The 19236-nt window shown below is 34.7% G+C and overlaps 1 protein-coding gene across 1 annotated transcript in view; it reads left to right on the forward strand.

Moving 5' to 3' along the window:
* lrp8 (low density lipoprotein receptor-related protein 8, apolipoprotein e receptor) overlaps nucleotides 1–19236 on the forward strand; it is a 229223-nt gene that overhangs the window by 199361 nt on the left and 10626 nt on the right. Inside the window, exons 14-17 of the mRNA XM_073851156.1 lie at nucleotides 3920–4061; nucleotides 6788–6940; nucleotides 7063–7443; nucleotides 16278–16352. Of these exons, the coding sequence (XP_073707257.1) occupies nucleotides 3920–4061; nucleotides 6788–6940; nucleotides 7063–7443; nucleotides 16278–16352 (751 nt within the window). The remainder of the gene's footprint in view (nucleotides 1–3919; nucleotides 4062–6787; nucleotides 6941–7062; nucleotides 7444–16277; nucleotides 16353–19236) is intronic.

Genomic DNA, 19236 nt, shown 5'->3' on the forward strand with positions numbered 1-19236 from the left:
GGACAGCACGCAGTTTAACTGTTCAGGACAAACAAGGGATTCATCAACTATCAGAAAAAAAGGTAATTCAGAAAAATTTAAACAGAAAAAATTTTATTACTGTTTGGGGTATTTTTCTGAGGTCAAAAGTTTACATACACCTTGCAGCTTCTAAAGGGCAGTACTAAGTGAAAAAAATATGATATTTAGGCAAAATAAGAAAAATGTACACATCTTTATTCTGTTCAAAATTTTCACCCTCTGAAGGATTTTTCTGAAGAACAGCAGGCAGTTTAACTGTTCAGGACAAACAAGGGATTCATGAACAACTAACAGAAAAAAAAAAAGTAATTCAGAAAAATTTAAACAGAAAAAAAAATTATAATAATATAATAATTTCATTAAATAGTACTATTTATTATATTATTTGTTTGGATTTTTTATTAGGATTTTAAAATTAATTTTATTCTGAAAGGATGCATTAAATAGTTCAAAAGTGACTCCAAAGACTTTTAAATTATTACAAAAAAATTGAATACTGTTCTTTTGAACTTTCTTTTCAGTAACGAATGATTTAAAAAAATGTATCATGGGTTCCACAAAAATATCAAGCAGCGCAACTGTTTTCAAAATTGCTAATAATAACAAAATTGTACTTAGCATCAAATCAGCATGTTAGAATAATTTCTGAAGGATCATGCGACACTGAAGACTGAAGTAACAGTTTTGCCGCCAAACAAATAAGTGACATTTAAAAGTATACTAAAATAGAAAACAGTTATTTTTAATGGTAGTAATATTTCACAACATTACTGTTTTTACTGTAAATGGCTGAGGGCTTTAGTGAACTAATGGAATTATTTAAGCGTCTTAAAGAAAACAGCGCTGTGTTGCACCACATATTGGCTTCCAACACAGCAGACCTCAAATTACATATTAGAAATTTACTCCATTTTCCTGTCACCTTTTCCTGACGATGTGTGACCTTTACATTGCCCTGTCTCATAAAACAGACCAATATCTCCACACCAGCTTGCACATTATTTTATTGGTTAGTGGGAAGCGTTGAAAATGTCAAGACCGATCCAGTTCCACTGGGATAGTTGCTCCTTCCCAAATGAAGCGGAGACTTTGATGAAAGGTTTTAATAAAGATGCTCCCCTCGCTCAAGGAGTACAAATTTCAGACTCGGATGTTAGAAGCCAGCCTTTGTGTGTCATAGATTAAAGCAGTTATCTATATCAGATATGGTGCCTTCGTGGCCCGTGCCTTAGATGAGAGCTGCAATGCGGCAGAATTTGAATGCTGTCTAGTGCAGGTTAAGGAGTCCTACTGATCAACCGCCACCAGCAAAAGCACCTGACGGAGCTCCGCTGGGATCCAGCAGCCTGACCTTTCCAAAAAAGCACGGCTCTGTAAACATCCTCTAATACTTGGAGCCAGCCGCCCCCCACTTGTGCATGCTCAGTCCTCCCCCCCACCCCAAGTCCTTTTCTTTTGTTACCCCAAAAACACCCCCTCCCGAATTTCCTCATCCATTTCCGCATCCGTTTGAAAAGAAGATGAATCTGAGGTTGTCATAGTAACAGACCATCTCAGCATGCACATTTGCAATATTTCTGTAGCGGCTGATAAGGACTGATCAGAGGAGGGAGGCAGACAGAGAAGCACGGAGAATGTTGAAAGTGGTATTGTCAGACAGTCGAGCGTGTGCTTTCAGGCTCATGTAGGTGAAGATACAAAGGAGAGATAGAGCTGCGAGCTTTAATTAGTCTGATGAAAGACCTTTGTGGACCAGAAGACACACAAGCCTTTATCTTCATTGTCATCTTCCTCCCTTTTCGTTCCTTTTTTGGTGTCTTGCATCACCAAAAAACAGAAGAGAGAAATACATGCCCTACTGAATAAAACCTGCTTGGTTTTGATCTATCCTAGTTTCTTTTGTGTCCTGTGTATCAGTACCTATCTTTCACTGATTCACAAAAAAATACCCAAGAACAATGTGAATGGTAGTCACTTGATGCTAAAGTATAAAATTTATAAAAATATATATATATATAAATTTGTGTTTTTTTTCTGAGGTCAAAAGTTTACATACACCTTGTAGCTTCTAAAGTGAAAAAATATGATATTTAGGCAAAATAAGAAAAATTGACACATTCTGTTCAAAAGCTCTTAATGCATCATTTTTTTCTTCTGGAACATCAGTGAGCGTTTGGACCTTCTGTAATAGTTGCAAATGAGTCCCTCAGTTGTCCTCAGTATGAAAAGATGAATCTCAAAATTATACAGTCATTGTTGGGAGAGGTTCAAATACACAAAAATGCTGAACAAACAAAGAATTTGTGGTAACTGAAGGGTTTTTCTGAAGAACAGCAGCCAGTTGAACTGTTCAGGACAAACAAGGGACTCATAAACAACTATCACTAAACAAAAAAACACAGCCGTGGATCATTCAGGCATCAAGCATATGTAAACTTTTGAATGGGTTCATTTTTATAAATTCAACTACTATTTTCTCATGTGGACTATATGTAAATGTCTTTGGTAACACTTTACAATAAGGTTCATTAGTTAACATTAGTTAACCACATTAGTTAACATGAACTAATAATGAACTGCACTTATACAGCATTTATTAATCTGTGTTAATGTTAATTTCAACATTTACTAATACATTATTAAAATTTTGTTAACATTAGTTAATGCAGTGTGAACTAACGTAAACAAACAATGAACAACTGTATTTCCGTTAACTAATGTTAATAAAGATTAGTAAATACAGTAACAAATGTATTGCTCATGGTTAGTTCATGTTAGTTAATACATTAACTAATGTTTAGCTAATGAACCTTATTGTAAAGTGTTACCATGTCTTTTATGTAAAATATCTTACTCATGTCAGTACTAAATAAAAAATAACATGCATTTTGTGTGATCCCTCGTATTTTGGTAAAATTATTAACATTTTGCAGATTCTTTAAGGTGTATGTAAACTTTTGACCTCAGTTGTATATGCTTTATTTAGCAAGGTTGGCGTTAAAGGATCTTAAACTGACTTTTTTATTATTTTGTACTATTCTCTGTGGTCCACTTACAATGTTATTAAGATTTTGACATCAAAAAACATAATTTTACCGTCTCATCTGAACGCTCTGTTTGATTAGAAATGGCGAATTGTACTGAAGTAAACGCCCACTGCTATGATTGGCTAACAGCTGTGTATGTTTGACAGCCTACATTCTAAACGCATAAATACTCAGTACATATCAATCGACCTGTAAGAACAGACAAAGTAATAGTGACCACATAATATAGTTTCCTGTGTCGAATTGTGTTTTTTTTTTTTTTTTTTGTAAACATCTGTGGTAAAATGAAGTGAACAAAGGACCAAGTTCTTACTGACACGGTCTGGAACTTCATTAAAAATTAGTCAAGTTAAAAATAAAGTTAATTTACTCTTTTCTAATGGGGGGATCAGAAGGAAGGCAATGCAAGATTGTTTTCCCACAACTTTATTCTTTGGTTTCTGCATAGACCTGCATTTGCCGCTCTTGTTATTTACACTAAATGCACAAATTGGTGGGCGGGGCTAAACAGGCAGTGATGTAGAAGCAGGCGTTGATCATCTTCTTCGGTGGCGGTGCTTATCCACACTATCACGTCATAAAGTGGCACATTCCACAATCTGTCATTTTGGCAGATTGGCTTTAATATAAGCTGTTTTAGACTAAGAAAGTTTTTAGTTCTAAAACGTACAGGATGTTTTTAAGGCACAATGATCTCTTATATGTCAAAAGATTGAGGGAATTTTGATTTCTCAGTTCACGACCCCCTTTAAATTGATCATAGGTGGCAGTAAAGACTTAAAGTAAATGCTCTTCTTTTCAACTTTATATTCAATAAAAAAAAAAATCCTAAAAAATGTATGTTTTTACAGGACCGAGTTTACTGGACTGACTTGGAGGATGAGGCCATTTACAGTGTAAACCGGCTGACAGGACATGATGTGGCAATGCTTGCTCAACATCTCAACAACCCACTGGATGTAGTGGTTTTCCACGAGCTTCGGCAACCTCAAGGTTAGAAATAAGTAAAATACACAGAGGCCACATTACATCACTTTTGATCACATTACATCACATTTATCGGAGAAAAACTAGTTAAATGTTGCTGTTTAATTAACTACATTTTCCAGTAGTGTGAATTTAAAAAAGGGTAGGTTTTTTTTTACTTTTCTTTCACTTATATATTTGTTGCTATTCATTTATTGCTCATTGTTTTTAATCCTTTATAAAATCTCTTAAAAGCTTACATTTTTTTAGCCGTTTGGTCGGTAAATTGTTGAAATTTCTTTAAAGGCTAAAATTTTGTTAGCTATTTTGTTGGTTAATTGTTTAGTATCCAATTACTATTTCAAAAGCTGACATACCTTTTTTTTTACATGATTTATAATTCAACATCAGTTATAAGAAATAATGGGCACATTTACACCCATTCAAAAAATATTAATAATTATAATAAATACAGGAAAGAGTGAAATTATAGTGAAATATTACTGCAATGTTAAATAACTTACTACTGCTAATAAAATAGCCAAGAATATGTGAACTGCTTGATCTGAAAAAGTAGTTATCATTTATGGGCATAAAAAAAAAAACACTGGGTGGATTTTTATCATTATAGGGTGGTTGTGTACACACACTGCCAACACACATTTCAGTTTAAACAACATGTAAAAGTGAATTTTGCATCCGATGACCTCTATTTTCCTAATATTTTTGTGGAAAACAATACTTTTTTTATGAATAGAACATTTAAAAGAATAGTATTTAAAACATAAATCTTCTGTAACAGTGTAGTCCTTACTGTGACTTTTGATCCATTTAATACATCCTTGCTGAATAAAAGTATTAATTTTTAAAAATGTTCCTGACCCCAAACTTTTTTTAAAGTAGTGCATCTATCTATTGAGCTGCCTGTTTTATAGTTCTGCCTTTAGAAGCTAATAGAAACCATGCTTGAACTGTATTCTTTTCACAGTGTCACCATTGTTATAATAATGAGAGGCAAATCTTTGCTGACTCTCTGTTTTTCCCCTAGTAATAGCAGACCTATTATTGAAAAACATATTTATGGTGAATTTTTATTCTAGAGACAGGCGAAGAAAATGAAAGAGGCAGTGTGCGTGCATGTGTGCAGATTTTGATTCTTTGTTTTCATCCTTTTATCACAAACAGACCACGTGCAGCGTGCCAGCAGAAGAAGCAATTTACAGCCTCCTCACATTAATAAATGAGAAGTGCTATTTAAATCTAAATCAAAGAATTAAACGTGTTGCTCTGAAAATGCAAACGAAAGCAGGAAAACACACTTACGCTGAACGAGAAATGATGAGAATAGAATCCAACCGCTTTTTGTATCTCAAGTGCCTCTGAGTGAAATATTAATCAGTCGTGCATCCCTGAAAAACATGATTTTATGAGAATGTGTAAGAAAGAGCTACACAAAATATTATTCAGTAAAAAATAACTTCTGAATAGTGTTTGTAAAGCTTAACTAAATCTCATTCAGATTTCCAAGATTTTTATTGATGTACGTTGCTCAAACTCAGTTTCTAGTCATGACAAATACATGCATTAAATCTATTATGCTTAAGTGCAAATATAAAAGTTCCTCAAGCCAAATAATTTATGCTTTCTTATGCATTTTTGCATATGCTGTAGGATGCCATACACATTACAGTATTACAGTAGTCGATCTTGTATCTTGAATCACTCTATTGCTTACTTTTAGTAGACATACATGCTTTACTGCAGTATTGATCTGTATGCTTTTGAAAAAAAAAGCCTCAGTAAGAATGCATTAAAATGCCTGTTTTCTATTTTAATATATTTTATAATATTATTTATTCCTGTGATGGCAAAGCTACATTTTTATTAGCCATTACTCAAGTCTTCAGTTTCACATGATCCTTCAGAAATCACTCTAATATGTGACCCTGGACCACAAAACCTGTCATAAGAGTCTTTTTTTGAAAATTGAGATTAATACATAATCTAAAAGCTGAATAAATAAGCTTTCCATTGATGTATGTTTTTTTAGGATAGTATAATATTTTGCAGAGATACAACTATTGGAAAATCTTGAATCTGAGGGTGCAATAAAATCAAAATACTTCTAAATTGCCTTTAAAGTTATCCGAATGAAGTTACTAGCAATGCATATTACTAATCTAAAATTAAGTTTTGATATATTTACAATAGGACATTTACAAAATATCTTAATGGAACATGATCTTTACTTAATATCCTGATGATTTTTGACCAACTGAATGTATCCTTGCTGAATAAAAGTAATTATTTCTTTAAAAAATTATATAATAATTGAGCCCAAACTTTTAAATGGTAGAGTATATTTAAATTTATATCATTTGTCATACTCAAAACCACATAAATTAAGTGATAAATGACTGTTGCCGTATTTAATATAAAATTTAATTTGCTTTGGTTAATTTATATTAATGTGTCTTCTTAACTAGTTAATATATCTTAAGTGCTTTATACCCATGGACAATTGCATAGAAAACAATTTTAAGGTGAATAAAAATGCTAAACTTTTTTCCAAACCCCATTTGGTACAGCTTTCACTGAAAATGAATGACCTCCAGGGTTTGTTCTCTGTCAATGTGAATGCATCTTAACAGTTCAGCTGCTATGTTAATATTTTAATATATGATCTCATATATAATACTACGCAACTAATTCAAAAGCTAATTCATCTGAATTAAACTGTGTTTTCCCAATAGCTCCAGACACATGCAACATGGGGAGTTTGCCCAATGGCGGCTGTGAGTACCTGTGTCTCAGAGCTCCTCAGATCACAGACCACTCGCCCAAGTACACATGTGCCTGTCCTGACAACATGGAACTGGGCCCGGATATGCGCCGCTGTGTGACAGGTAACAAAATACACAGCCCCTAGGTCAAGTTTACCTATACTACACACTTTAAAGAAACAGATGTCTCCTGATTCATGGTTGTGAAGTCAGCTGACTCCATATATCTGTTTTGTTTGTTGTAGTCAAACCCAAAACAACAACTGCTACAAGTACAACCACTACTACGACAGCAGAACCTTCCACTACCGTGACTCCTACAACCACCACTCCAGCTACAAACACCGAAACATCTACAACAACCAGTACAATCTCTACAACTACACCTACAGCTACAGTATCAAGTACAACCACCATCAGCCCCACCACAACCACTCATTCCAGCATACATCGTTCCACGACCACACACTCCTCAGCCACTTCAACCACAGTGACCACTCAGTCCAGCACTACAGCGCCTTGGAAACAGCCAACCTCCACCCAGACAACAGCAGATCACAGACAGACGTCTACAACCATCCACAGCAACAGCATACAAGGTGCCAATGGCAATCTCTCTCATCGTGGTGAGTTTCGGCTTTTGTTTTTGTGTTACGAGTCAATAGCTGGGTTTCCATCCAAAGTTGCGAATTTAACTTGTGCACAAAGCTAGAATATCCATCCAACTGGTCAAAGAAAAAGAATTCCTGATAAGCTGGCAATAAATAACACTAAGAAAAGTAGAAGAAGCTTTATATAATAATTTTTATGTATAATAAATTACTTGTGCCTCAGAGCAAGCAGATAAGACAATAAATGCGGTCATTGCTTGAGGAGGTGGATGTCTGCTGTTTGGGAAGACAGTTCTGGGAGGTAGTCATACAGAAATACTTTGACGACAGACTTTAAGAATGACCTTAACAACTTTTCAGATGCTGTGTAACAAGATCGGTTCACTGTTTAGTCAGGTAATGCCATACCATGATGCAAAGTCAAGTGATTTTTTTGATGCGCATGGAGGAATTTATTCGGCAAATGCGGTTCTGTCTACCATTATTCTTATTAACACTTATTCGCACAAGTCAAAAACGACCGTAAAAACTTTTTTGCGAATTAAGGGATTTTCTTTCCAAATATAAAATTTCCATCACTTGTTTCTTATGCAATATGTGGAAACATAGCAAATGACATGTGACAAATGACAAACTTTGTTTGCTTTTATTATATTACAATGTAAAATCTTTAATATCTGCAATAACTTGATCACATCTTTTCTACAGTTGAGGTAAAAAAAAAATTACATCCCCCTTTCAAAATCTGCAAGAATGTTAATTATTTTACCAAAATAGGAGGGATCATACAAAATGCATGTTATTTATTTAGTACTGACCTGAATAAGATATTTCACATAAAAGATGTTTACATATAGTCCACAAGAGAAAATAATAGTTGAATTTATAAAAATGACCCCGTTCAAAAGTTTACATCCCCTTGATTCTTAATACTGTGTTCTTACCTGAACGATCTACAGCTGCTTGTTTAGTGATAGTTGTCCCTTGAGTCCCTTGTTTGTCCTGAACAGATCTGTCCGCTGTTCTTCAGAAAAAATCCTTCAGGTCCCACTAATTCTTTAGTTTCCCAGCATTTTTGTGTAGTTGAACCCTTTCCAACATTGACTGTATGATTTTAAGATCCATCTTTTCACACTGAGAACAACTGAGGGACTCATATGCAACTATTACAGAAGGTTCAAATGCTCACTCATGCTTCAGAAGGAAGACAATGCTTTAAAAGTGCAATGCAAAAATGCAAGAATCAATGCAAAACTTTTTGAACTTGAAGATCAGAGTAAATTTAACTTATTTTGTCTTCTGGGAAACATGTAACTATCTTCTGTAGCCTCTAAATATGGCAGTACTAAATAAAAAAAAATACAATATTTAGGCAAAATAAGAAAAATGTACACATCTCCATTCTGTTTAAAAGTTTTCACCCCCACATTACTGTATATCGAGCATGCTTTAAAAAAAACAAATGTTCTTCAAAACAAAATAATGAAATTTTGAATGATTAATTATATATATGTGTAACCTTTATTCATAAACATTTTTAAAATAAGGATTAAGAATGTGTGTTAAAGGTGTTTACTTTTTCTTGATGGTTACACCATGTGACATTTGTAGCATCATTCAAAAAAAAATACCTTTCTTGAGTTTTCTTTGTCATGGACATTCAAAAGTTGACTTTGACAACAAAGTTGTTTAAAATTCTAGTTAAAATAATTTCTGTTCTTTTGAACTTTCTATTGTTTTCAACATTGATAATAATATTTCCTGAGCACAAAATCAACTTATTAGAATGATTAATGATGACACTAATGACTCAAGTAGTGGCTGCGGAAAATTCTGCTTTCCCAAATTTACGATTTATATTGTATTACAAATCAAATTACAATCTTTACAAGGTGGATATTGAATATTACAAAGATTTTAAAATCTGATTTTTAGAACACTGAGCATCATACACTTACCCACTTTGTAAATAGTGACAAAGTAAAACTGGCCATCATACATTACACAACCGATCACTCACGCAGAAACGTGCCTTGATGCTAGGAGACGCAAGACAAATGAAAAGTGTTATAAAATCAGCTGAAAATTTGGATGGAATCAAAGTCTGAAGCTAAAAAATCTGAGTCTGGGACCATTATACACTACGCGTTTTTCTGTGAAATCTGTCAGCTTTAATCTGCAGATTATCTCTGACTTTCAGTTATTAGCGTCAACTTCTCCAGACTGTGAATTGTCGGAAAAAGCAGGGCAAAAGTCTTGTAATGTATTCCAGGCTTTACCCAATTCCATCACCGCTGATATTCAGCTGAAGGCATGGATCTTATATAAGTGCTCTCATACAGTGCTCGTACAGTAGTCCTCAGAGTCTGTGAAAGCTAATGTGTGGTGGAATTTGCTTGCCGAGCATCGCTGGGCCACTTGAGAGTGATAGATGAGGCAGCAGTGGTCGCCCAGGGTCCCAGTGTGTGTCTGTACTGAATTAGAGCAGCTAGTGAAAAGAGAGGAGCAGCCAGCCCTGACTGATGAACATTGCCCTCAGCCTTGTTTCTCTCCACACTCAGTGTTTCACTCTCACCCCCCACAGCCTCTGGGCTTTGATTGGGGATGCTCAGGTACACGGCCACCTGGACACAGCAGGAAAAAAGACATTAGTGACTTCAGTAATAGGATCCACATCCACGATAACCCTCCGAAAAGTCTTCAAAAGGTCTGTCAAGACTAAAAATATGAAAAAAAAAAACAACCACAAAAGTGCTCATTCTAGATGCTAACCATAAATTTGGGTTCTTGAATATTTTATGACTACAAGCATATTACACGGTAGACATGGTGAAACCCTCCATTAGATAAAACCTGTATATTGCTGCACTGAGGATAGTGATGTATTACGCCAGCACCCTTTCTGCCTTTTATGGCTGCTTGCTAATGAAGACAAAGACGTGCCTGTAGATTTCCAGAGAATTCTACAAATATAACTACATTTTTTTTACGTACAGATTTTTTGCTTTTTAATGAATGCGTATTCCAGAAAGAATGAACTAAAGTACATTAATTTGACGTAATCTATTTAAAGGGATAGTTCACCCAAAAATTAAAATTCTGTAATTAATTACTCTCCCTCATGTCGTTTCAAACCCATAAGACCTTCATTCATCTCTAGAACATAAATTAAGATCTTTTTGATTGAATCCTTTCTGGCTCTGCATAAACAGCAATGCAACTGGGTGTGAAAACATTTGAACAGAATAAAGATGTGTACATTTTTCTTATTTTGCCTAAATGTCTTTTTTTTTTTTCCATTTAGTATTGCCCTTCAGAGGCTACAAAAGATACTTACATGTTTCCCAGAAGACATAATAAGTCAAATTTACCCTGATCTTCAAATAAAATAAGAAAATTCACCCCCAGCTCTTAATGCATGGTTTTTCATTCACACAAAAATGCTGGAAAACCAAAGAATTTGTGGGACCTGAAGGATTTTTCTGAAGAACAGTAGGCAGTTTAACTGTTCAGGACAAACAAGGGATTCATGAACAACTATTACTAAACAAAAAAAAAACAGCTGTGGATCATTCAGGTAACAAAAGTATTAAGAATCAAGTGTTTGTAAACTTTAGAACAGGGTCATTTTTATAAATTCAACTATTATTTTCTGCTGTGGACTGTATGTAAACATCTTCTATGTGAAATATCTTATTCAGGTCTGTACTAAATAAACATTAACATGCATTTTGTATGATCCCTATTATTTTGGTCAAATAATTAACATTTTGCAGATTCTGAAAGGGGGTGTAAACGTTTGACCTCAACTGTAGATTATTAAAATAGTCCAATTACTCACCCTCGTGTCGTTCCAAACCCGCACACAAAACGTATTCTTGTAGCTCCGTATAATTAAGTTTGGATTTCATCAAAAATATCTTATTTTTTGTCATGAAGATGAACTAATGTCTAACTTGCATGGATTGCATAATTGATGTACTACTAAATATGTTGTTCTGCTAATTTATGCTGTCTTAACCATGGGAAAAATGTGTGGAAGCTGCTAAATCATATAGAGAAGGACTTAGTAAGCAGGAAAGGGTGCAATATTTTGACAAACTAAACTTTATAGGTGGTAAAAATACATACAAGCAGTAATAATTAAGATTTTAGCCTAATATTAAAACTACCTGATTGGAAATAATAAGAACAAACATAAATGTTGTTATGATTCTTTAGTTTGGCCAACCACAAATGCCCTTTGTTTCTCAGACAGTTTTATGCACTCCCTGATTTGTTATATCTTCTGGCAGTTTATAGTACACCAGATGTTTTTCGCAGTCCGACCGATAAGTTACAGTCCAAAACATGACAATAACTGACCATTTTCAGCAGCAATAATCAGCTAAATTTTCGAGTTCTTTTTGGTTCAGTGGCATTGTTTATGACGTACAGTACCGCCAATATGGCAGATTGATGACTTGTGAAAACACTGTAAGAAGAAGAGCATAGCTGTTTTCAACATTGATTGTAATTTCTAAAGTATGTGACACTAGAGAAATGGCTACTGAATTAAAACAGAAAAACTGTTTTTTTTAAATTAACACTTAAAACATTAAAGAAAACACACTGATCTGAAACTTTTGAACAGTGATGTAGCTGCAAACAGAAATTTAAATCGCAAGCACACCAGCTGTGAATAAACCTGTTGTAGATTTGTAAAATATATCACACATTGTGCAAAATGATCATAAAACCATGAGTTGTGAATTTATAAAGCGTGTGTTCGCAGTATTCACTGCTCATAATGGCATTTGTCAGCATCACCTGTTACAGCCCAATTGTTTGTACTAAAAGCATTCCACATTAATGAGTTTGGATACACTCCCTTGTCTTTTCACAAGACATATGGCTCTGTGAATAATGATTTTATGGATGTAATCATTTAGCATGAAGAGAAATTCAATGCTCTTTTAACAGAAACTTAAAAAAACATTTAAACCGCAACTATACACTCTACACCAGTGGTTCTCAACGGGGGGGGCCCGGGGAGATTGGAAAATTGTTTTCGAGAAAAAACAGACAAGGCATTATTTGGGTACTGGGTGTATTTTATTGCGTTTCACGTTTCATGTAGAACAGATATTCTAAACCGGTGGGCCTCCAGGGTGCCGCGAAATAGCTTAAAATTCATTTAAATGTTATCCTAAAATTGTTTAATTTCATTATTAATGTTTTAAATGAAAATGATCAAAGCACGATCTCTCTCGTGTTCTCTGATTGATTGCTTTGGACTCAACGCAGCAAGTTTCATCACACTGTTAAATACAGACTGACAACGGCAGCACAAAACTTTCAACCGCTGCACAAAACTTCATTTTAGAGACCTGCAAGGGACATATTTTTTAGTTCTGCACCCGCAAGTTTCTGTCCCGCTTGCGGGTGCGGATGTTATTTCATTAAATATATGTTATTTCGTCCTACTCCCGCCCGCGACATTCATGTTTTGTCCCACTTCCACCCGCAAAAGTAACCTATACCAACCCCCCACTAGGGATGGGCGATACCACTTTTTTTTCCAGTATCATCATCGATATCGATACGATACTTCTAAACTTAACTTTTAAATTATTACATTTATTAAATTAATAAGAGTAAAATATGTAATTATACCCTTAACTTTACATTTGAAATGCATTTTAACATTTAATATGCAACCAATTAACTTATTTTTATTTATTTTTTTACACGTGGTTAAAATATGTTTACTTGTAGTGGTAACTAACTACATAAGGGGCTGCCAGTGACAGGCTGTTGCACACATAAAATACAACATTTTTATTCTGACAGTGTATAATTTATATTAACATTAATACAAAACATGATCAATGAACTTTAAGTGTTAATTTAAAGAAATGTAATTGCACAAATTATGTAGGCTACAATTTCAGTTTGTTTATTGTGAAATAGCTTAAACATGTTTATATTTTCTGTCCTCTGATAAGCATTGTTCTGGGCTGCCATTTCCCAAAAGCATCAATGCTTTCTTATGATACTTTTGGGAAACGCAGCCCTGTTTGAATGCACTGTCTGAAGGGATTGAATGCTCTCTGTGATTGATTGGTTCTGTCTTGCAACATTTGCGTGCGTTCAGATGAGTAGGAAAATTGTTATATCATACACAGTTATTCCCTAACATAGGTTATACGTCCAATTCAATGCACATTGTACGCCTTGCTTTTTGTTAAATAAACAAAATCACTGGTAAATAAAACAAACCTTAGTATCAATATTTTTAATTTGAGTATCGATACTTTCGATACTCGCATCAGTATCGATATATCGATACTTTAGGTTCGATATGCCCATCCCTACCCCCCACTCCCCGGTGGAGGTAAAGACAATCAGAGTTATAGTAATGAACTTGAGTGTGCCTTATGTATGACACTCTTGTATATCAGAGTTGTACTTTAGGCGCGGATAAGTCCACTATTGAATCACAAACTATTCATGCTTTCGGGGCACTGATCCATAGATCCACATTTTTGCGTGAAATTTCTGAATATTTGTGTAGTTGTCAAAATTAATGTCCTGTGAGTGTTTTATAATAGATGTTCACCCATAGAGGAGGATCTTGTGAGTGTCAGTGGGGTTTATGCACGTATTTGCTGTGTTTTTCATTTGTATGTATATTTTGTAATGGATACAAACAGTAGATATTCAGTCAGTTCAGTTTAAATGACAGGTGCACTTACTTAAAGGAACCGTATGTAAGAAATTTATGTCAGTTAATCATAAAATGGCCCTGACATGTCACTAGACATTAAGAAATCATGTTCATTTCAAATACTTATATCACTGACAACAGTGGTCCGGCCAGGATATTGTCATTTAAAAGTGAGAGTTGCAGCCCTCAACTGATGTTATTGTTGTCATTTTGTGTTTTGGTCTGAGGCTCCACCCTCCAGCGATCTACCAATCACGAAGTCAGTAGAGTTTCGTGATCCGGGTTGCCAGCTCTGTTACAGCTGCAGCTATACGAACGTGTCGGATAAAACATGTATAATGTTACGAAACGTAAAAGACCTCGTTATGAATCCGAAATACGTCGTGACAAAGTCCGAAATAAAACAAGGATTTGTATAGGAGATGCCTTTGAAAGATGGAGACGGCTGTAAATGGAGAAAAATTTGAAGATAGACGCAATCGTTGGTAATTTTCTCCTGGACAGGTAAGATTCATCTATGTTTGGCTAACTTTGCTTCCGTACACAGTGAATTTTCCGCGGTCGGCCGTGCTAAATGCGTTCATAAAAAGCTTTATATCGCACCACTAGCAGGGTATGAAAACAACCTATGTTCCGACTGAAATGTGGTATTAAAGTACATCTTTACGAAATATTTGGCTAATCGCCATCTGTAAAGTTTTGCGATACAGAATTACTTCGCAAAACATCTCTTGTGAAGCATAAACATAATTAACAGAAGAAAAACAAATTACTGTGTAGGACTCGTCACTTGCCATTAGAAGCTCCTTGTAGCAGCCTACTCCTGCAGCTTAGCTGGCAACCTCGAGTCGGGGGGGAGCGGGAGGGGATACACCATTCTACAGTATTTTGAAAGTGATTGCAGTACCAGTTTTGGCCACAATCCTACATACGGTTCCTTTAAAAAGTAATCTGAAGTTGTAAAGAATGTCTGAGTTAAAGATTTCAGGAGCTTTAAACTTACAATGTTTTTATTAAATTGTGATCACATAATACAGCTTCCGTCGTATTAAAACATTTCATGACCTAACACTCATTATCTGGTTCTTGCCTATAAATACGGGTATATAATGCACGTTGTTAACAGATTACACTAGTTTGGTCAACCTCTGCCTATGAAGAGAGAAAAAAAAGCATCCCCTCTGGTTATTTCACAAATCGCACTCTATATATGTGTGTGTGTGTGTGTGTGTGTGTGTGTGTGTGTGTGTGTGTGTGTGTGTGTGTGTGTGTGTGTGTGTGTGTGTGTGTGTGTGTGTGTGTGTTGAAATGTTAGAACTGAGCAGAGGGCAAAACAAATGTTTTGGTTAATAAAACAGGCTTAAAAATAAACATCTTTAGAGGAAATGTCAGGTATGGGGGGCCTTGCGAAATTGACCGAAGCAGGAGGGGGGCCTGGCCTAAAAAAGGTTGAGAACCCCTGCTCTACACAAACAGAAGCAGATGATGCAAATGAAGTGTTGCCATGGAAACCCAGATGTCACTGGTATCGCACATATAACACGCTCACTGTAGCTTTAAGAGGATCCCCTTACCAACAACATGTTTTCTTGATTACCTTTCTCTTTATGTGCAGTCGTTACTGTATACACTGCTATTCTTTTGTTTCCAGCCTATTTCCCAAGCCCTCAGGCTGTCTTGTCTGTATCTGTATGCCAATGCTGTACCATCTAGTCCTCTTAATCTCCCAGCTCAGACTCCATTATCAGACACTAATTATGCTGTAGCTAATGGAGGGCCACGTGCTAATTGTGAGATTGAGGTGGGATTTATTTGGTGGAAACAACTGCTCAGCAGAAACCTTAAAAGAGGAAGCAAGAGCACAAAGCAAAGTGCTGTATGAATAGCAATATATGGCCTTGGGCGAGATGGCAATGTAAATGGACACTTTAGTATACAAACTGGAGGAGATTTATTTAAAAGAAAACGGCAGTGAAAACATACCTGTTACATCCTGTTTTATTTTGATGCTGTTTTAAAGAAATAGAAAAATCCGTCATCATCTACTCACTCAATAATTGTCGACCGTAGATGACAAGATCTGTTACGGCCTTGTGATTAAATGGAAATTTAATGCAGTTTCTTTCTCTTTATATTTCAGCTGGCAGTGGAAATGACCACTTCCTCCTTGGTAGCAATATAACCGTTGCGGTTCTGGGTATAGTCATTCCAATAGGTGAGTATTAAAGTTAACTAAGCATTTTATCCTGCATTTTGAATTTAGCCTTGTTCACCCAGTAGATGAACAGCTTTTGCCCTTGAGCTTTATGTGCACTACCTGCTTTGGAGACACTTATTAGTGGTCTTAACTAGCCATTTATAAACTTGCTGCTGCTTCATTTAGCTTAATATTCCAGGTTAAATACAACTTGAGTGCTATCGACAGCATGCTAATTTTTCCGGAAATATTCAATACTCAATTCTGAGTTTGTTAAATAAGAAAAACGTACAGTATACTGTTAGCTCTTGAATGAATTGAAAGTCTGTATGGCTGTCTAATCAAATGGTAGAATGAAAAAAGAAATGTAAAGCTCATGATGTTATTGTCCCTCTGTGCAACAAATCCACTTTCTTCACTTCGCAAACACATGATGCATAAAATACAATTGGTAATAATAAATCTTTATTCTTAGAGATGACTTAGAATACCCGTACGAGCTTTTTCAAGGTCGCATCACATCCAGTCGTCAGTGTAATCTGTCAATTCTTATGCTGGCATGGTACACAATGTGGAGGACACACATTTTTGCTCTTGAAACTTCTCTGATAAACATTTTTATAGATTTTTCATCAACCAAAAAATGTGATTTTGAATGAATATGAATTTAAACATGAATTTGCTTGTTGCCTAGAAACAACATTGTGCAGTGAATCTGATATTGATGTAGCAGTTTTTGTAAACTCTGCCACTGGAGTAAAAATAATTTGATAGGTTTTTATCTTTTCACTTAATTTCTGTACAAATATTTAAATAAGTAAATCAAGAATATTTCTTTTAGAACATTTTATTAGTAATGAAGCCAGTTTTAATTAGAAAAAGTGATTTATTTATTTTTTAAGCGAAACTTTTTTTAAAAAAACATTGCTTTCACAATTTTTTAAACAATTAAGTCAAATTTGTATTTTCCATTCATTTCTGGTTATGTTAGTGTCATTTGTCTTTACTCTATTAAAAGTTGTTGTGTGGAAAATTATATTTATACATTATAATTATATTTACACTACCAGTCAAAAGTTTTTGAACAGTAAGATTTTTTATTTATTTATTTTGTATATTCAGTATATTTTGAATATATTTTAAAATGTAATTTATATTTTTGCATCATTACTCCAGTCATGTGATCCTCCAGAAATCATTATAATATTCTGATTTGCTTATTATTATTATTATTATTATTATTATTATTATGATAAAAACAGCTAAGACGATTTTTTTTCAGGTTTCTTTGATAAATAGAAAGTTCAAAAGAACAGCATTTATCTGAAATAGAAATCTTTGTAACATTATATGTCTTTATTATCACTTCTGATCAATTTAAAGCTTCCTTGCTAAATAAAAGTATTCATTTTTTATCATTTGTACCCCGAAAAGAATATAAATACTGATTTCAGGCTTTTGAATGGTAGAGTGTATACTGTTACAAAAGCTTTTTATTTCATGCTAATTAGAATGCTAATCGTTGGATCTTTCTATTTATTAAAGAATCCTGAAAAAAATTACTCAACTGTTTTAAATATTGATAATAATAGTAATAGAAAATGATTCTTGAACAGCAAATCAACATATCAGAATAATGTCTGAAGGCTCATGTGACACAAAAGACTGAGTAATGGTGCTGAAAATGTAGCTTTGATCACAGTAATAAATTACATTTTTAAATTTAGAAGTTATTTTAAATAGTAAAAATATTTCACAATATTACAGATTTTGGATCAATAAATGCAAAAAAAACATTAAACATCTTACTGTTCAAAAACTTTTGACTGGCAGTGTATATATTTATGATTTAGTATTTTTTTCACAGAGGAGCTTAATAAATGCTTAAGACTAGTCTGAATATGGTTATACTTTGGTGACAGTGTGACATTTCCATATTTTAAACATTACATTTTTTGTAAGACCTTTACATTACACATTCACAGATAAACCACAGATGCTGTCGATTAACCTTGAATTGTATTTAATCCAGAATATTCTGTGTTTTTAAATATATTGTGCTGATTATGAAATTAGTGCTTTATAAATGGTTATTTTTGATCCTACAAAAAGAAGTGTCACTCATGCATTTTGATTTTGTGATCATTCTCTCAGTTAGTTTCTATACATCATCCTTTTGACTGTTTGATCAAACTAAATAACAGTACATGTGTATTTTTACAGTACAGTACATGTAAATGTATATATCTCATGGTTTTTACAGAAAGTCTCTGTCAAAAGGACCTGATGGGCTTCATTGATTGTCTGAGCTGTGTCTGGCCGAGTGGCTTAGTGGGATTGAAATGACCTTGTCTGTGCTCATATTTAACTGAAAGATACTAAGTGAAATGCCTTTCCTCTAAAACCCATTTTAATAGCTCTTTGTAATTGCAGTCCCTTTACGGCCACCCCTCTTATCTTAAAATTGTAACATTTTTCTAAATGCTCTCTTTTATTGTAGTTGGGTGAAAAAATCGAATGTAATTCATAGACGGAATGCATTCCAAGTGTTTATAGCGAGACAATAGAACTGAGTGATGGAGGAAAACACATCATGAGGAGGTCTCTGTGGCCCCCCAGACAAAAGAGCAATTAGGGAGAACTTCCAGGGGACCAGAGCAGTCACGGCTGATCTTTTAAATTAGGGAGTAGGTTAGCCAGCCACTGCAGGAAAGCCATACATGGTTATCAATTCATCCTGAATAGCAATGTGCTCCCCTCCTACCATTCACATGTAGACGTGTGTGAGCATACACACAGTCCAATTCGATTTCCCCTGGTCCCCTAAGACCCCTGCTTTCTCACTGAGCAGCATGTGAGCACCCCCTTCACATATTCCACTAAGCCACTGTGGGAGTGAATG

The sequence above is a fragment of the Garra rufa genome, chromosome 12, assembly GCF_049309525.1.
Source record: "Garra rufa chromosome 12, GarRuf1.0, whole genome shotgun sequence".
Classification (NCBI taxonomy): domain Eukaryota; kingdom Metazoa; phylum Chordata; class Actinopteri; order Cypriniformes; family Cyprinidae; genus Garra; species Garra rufa.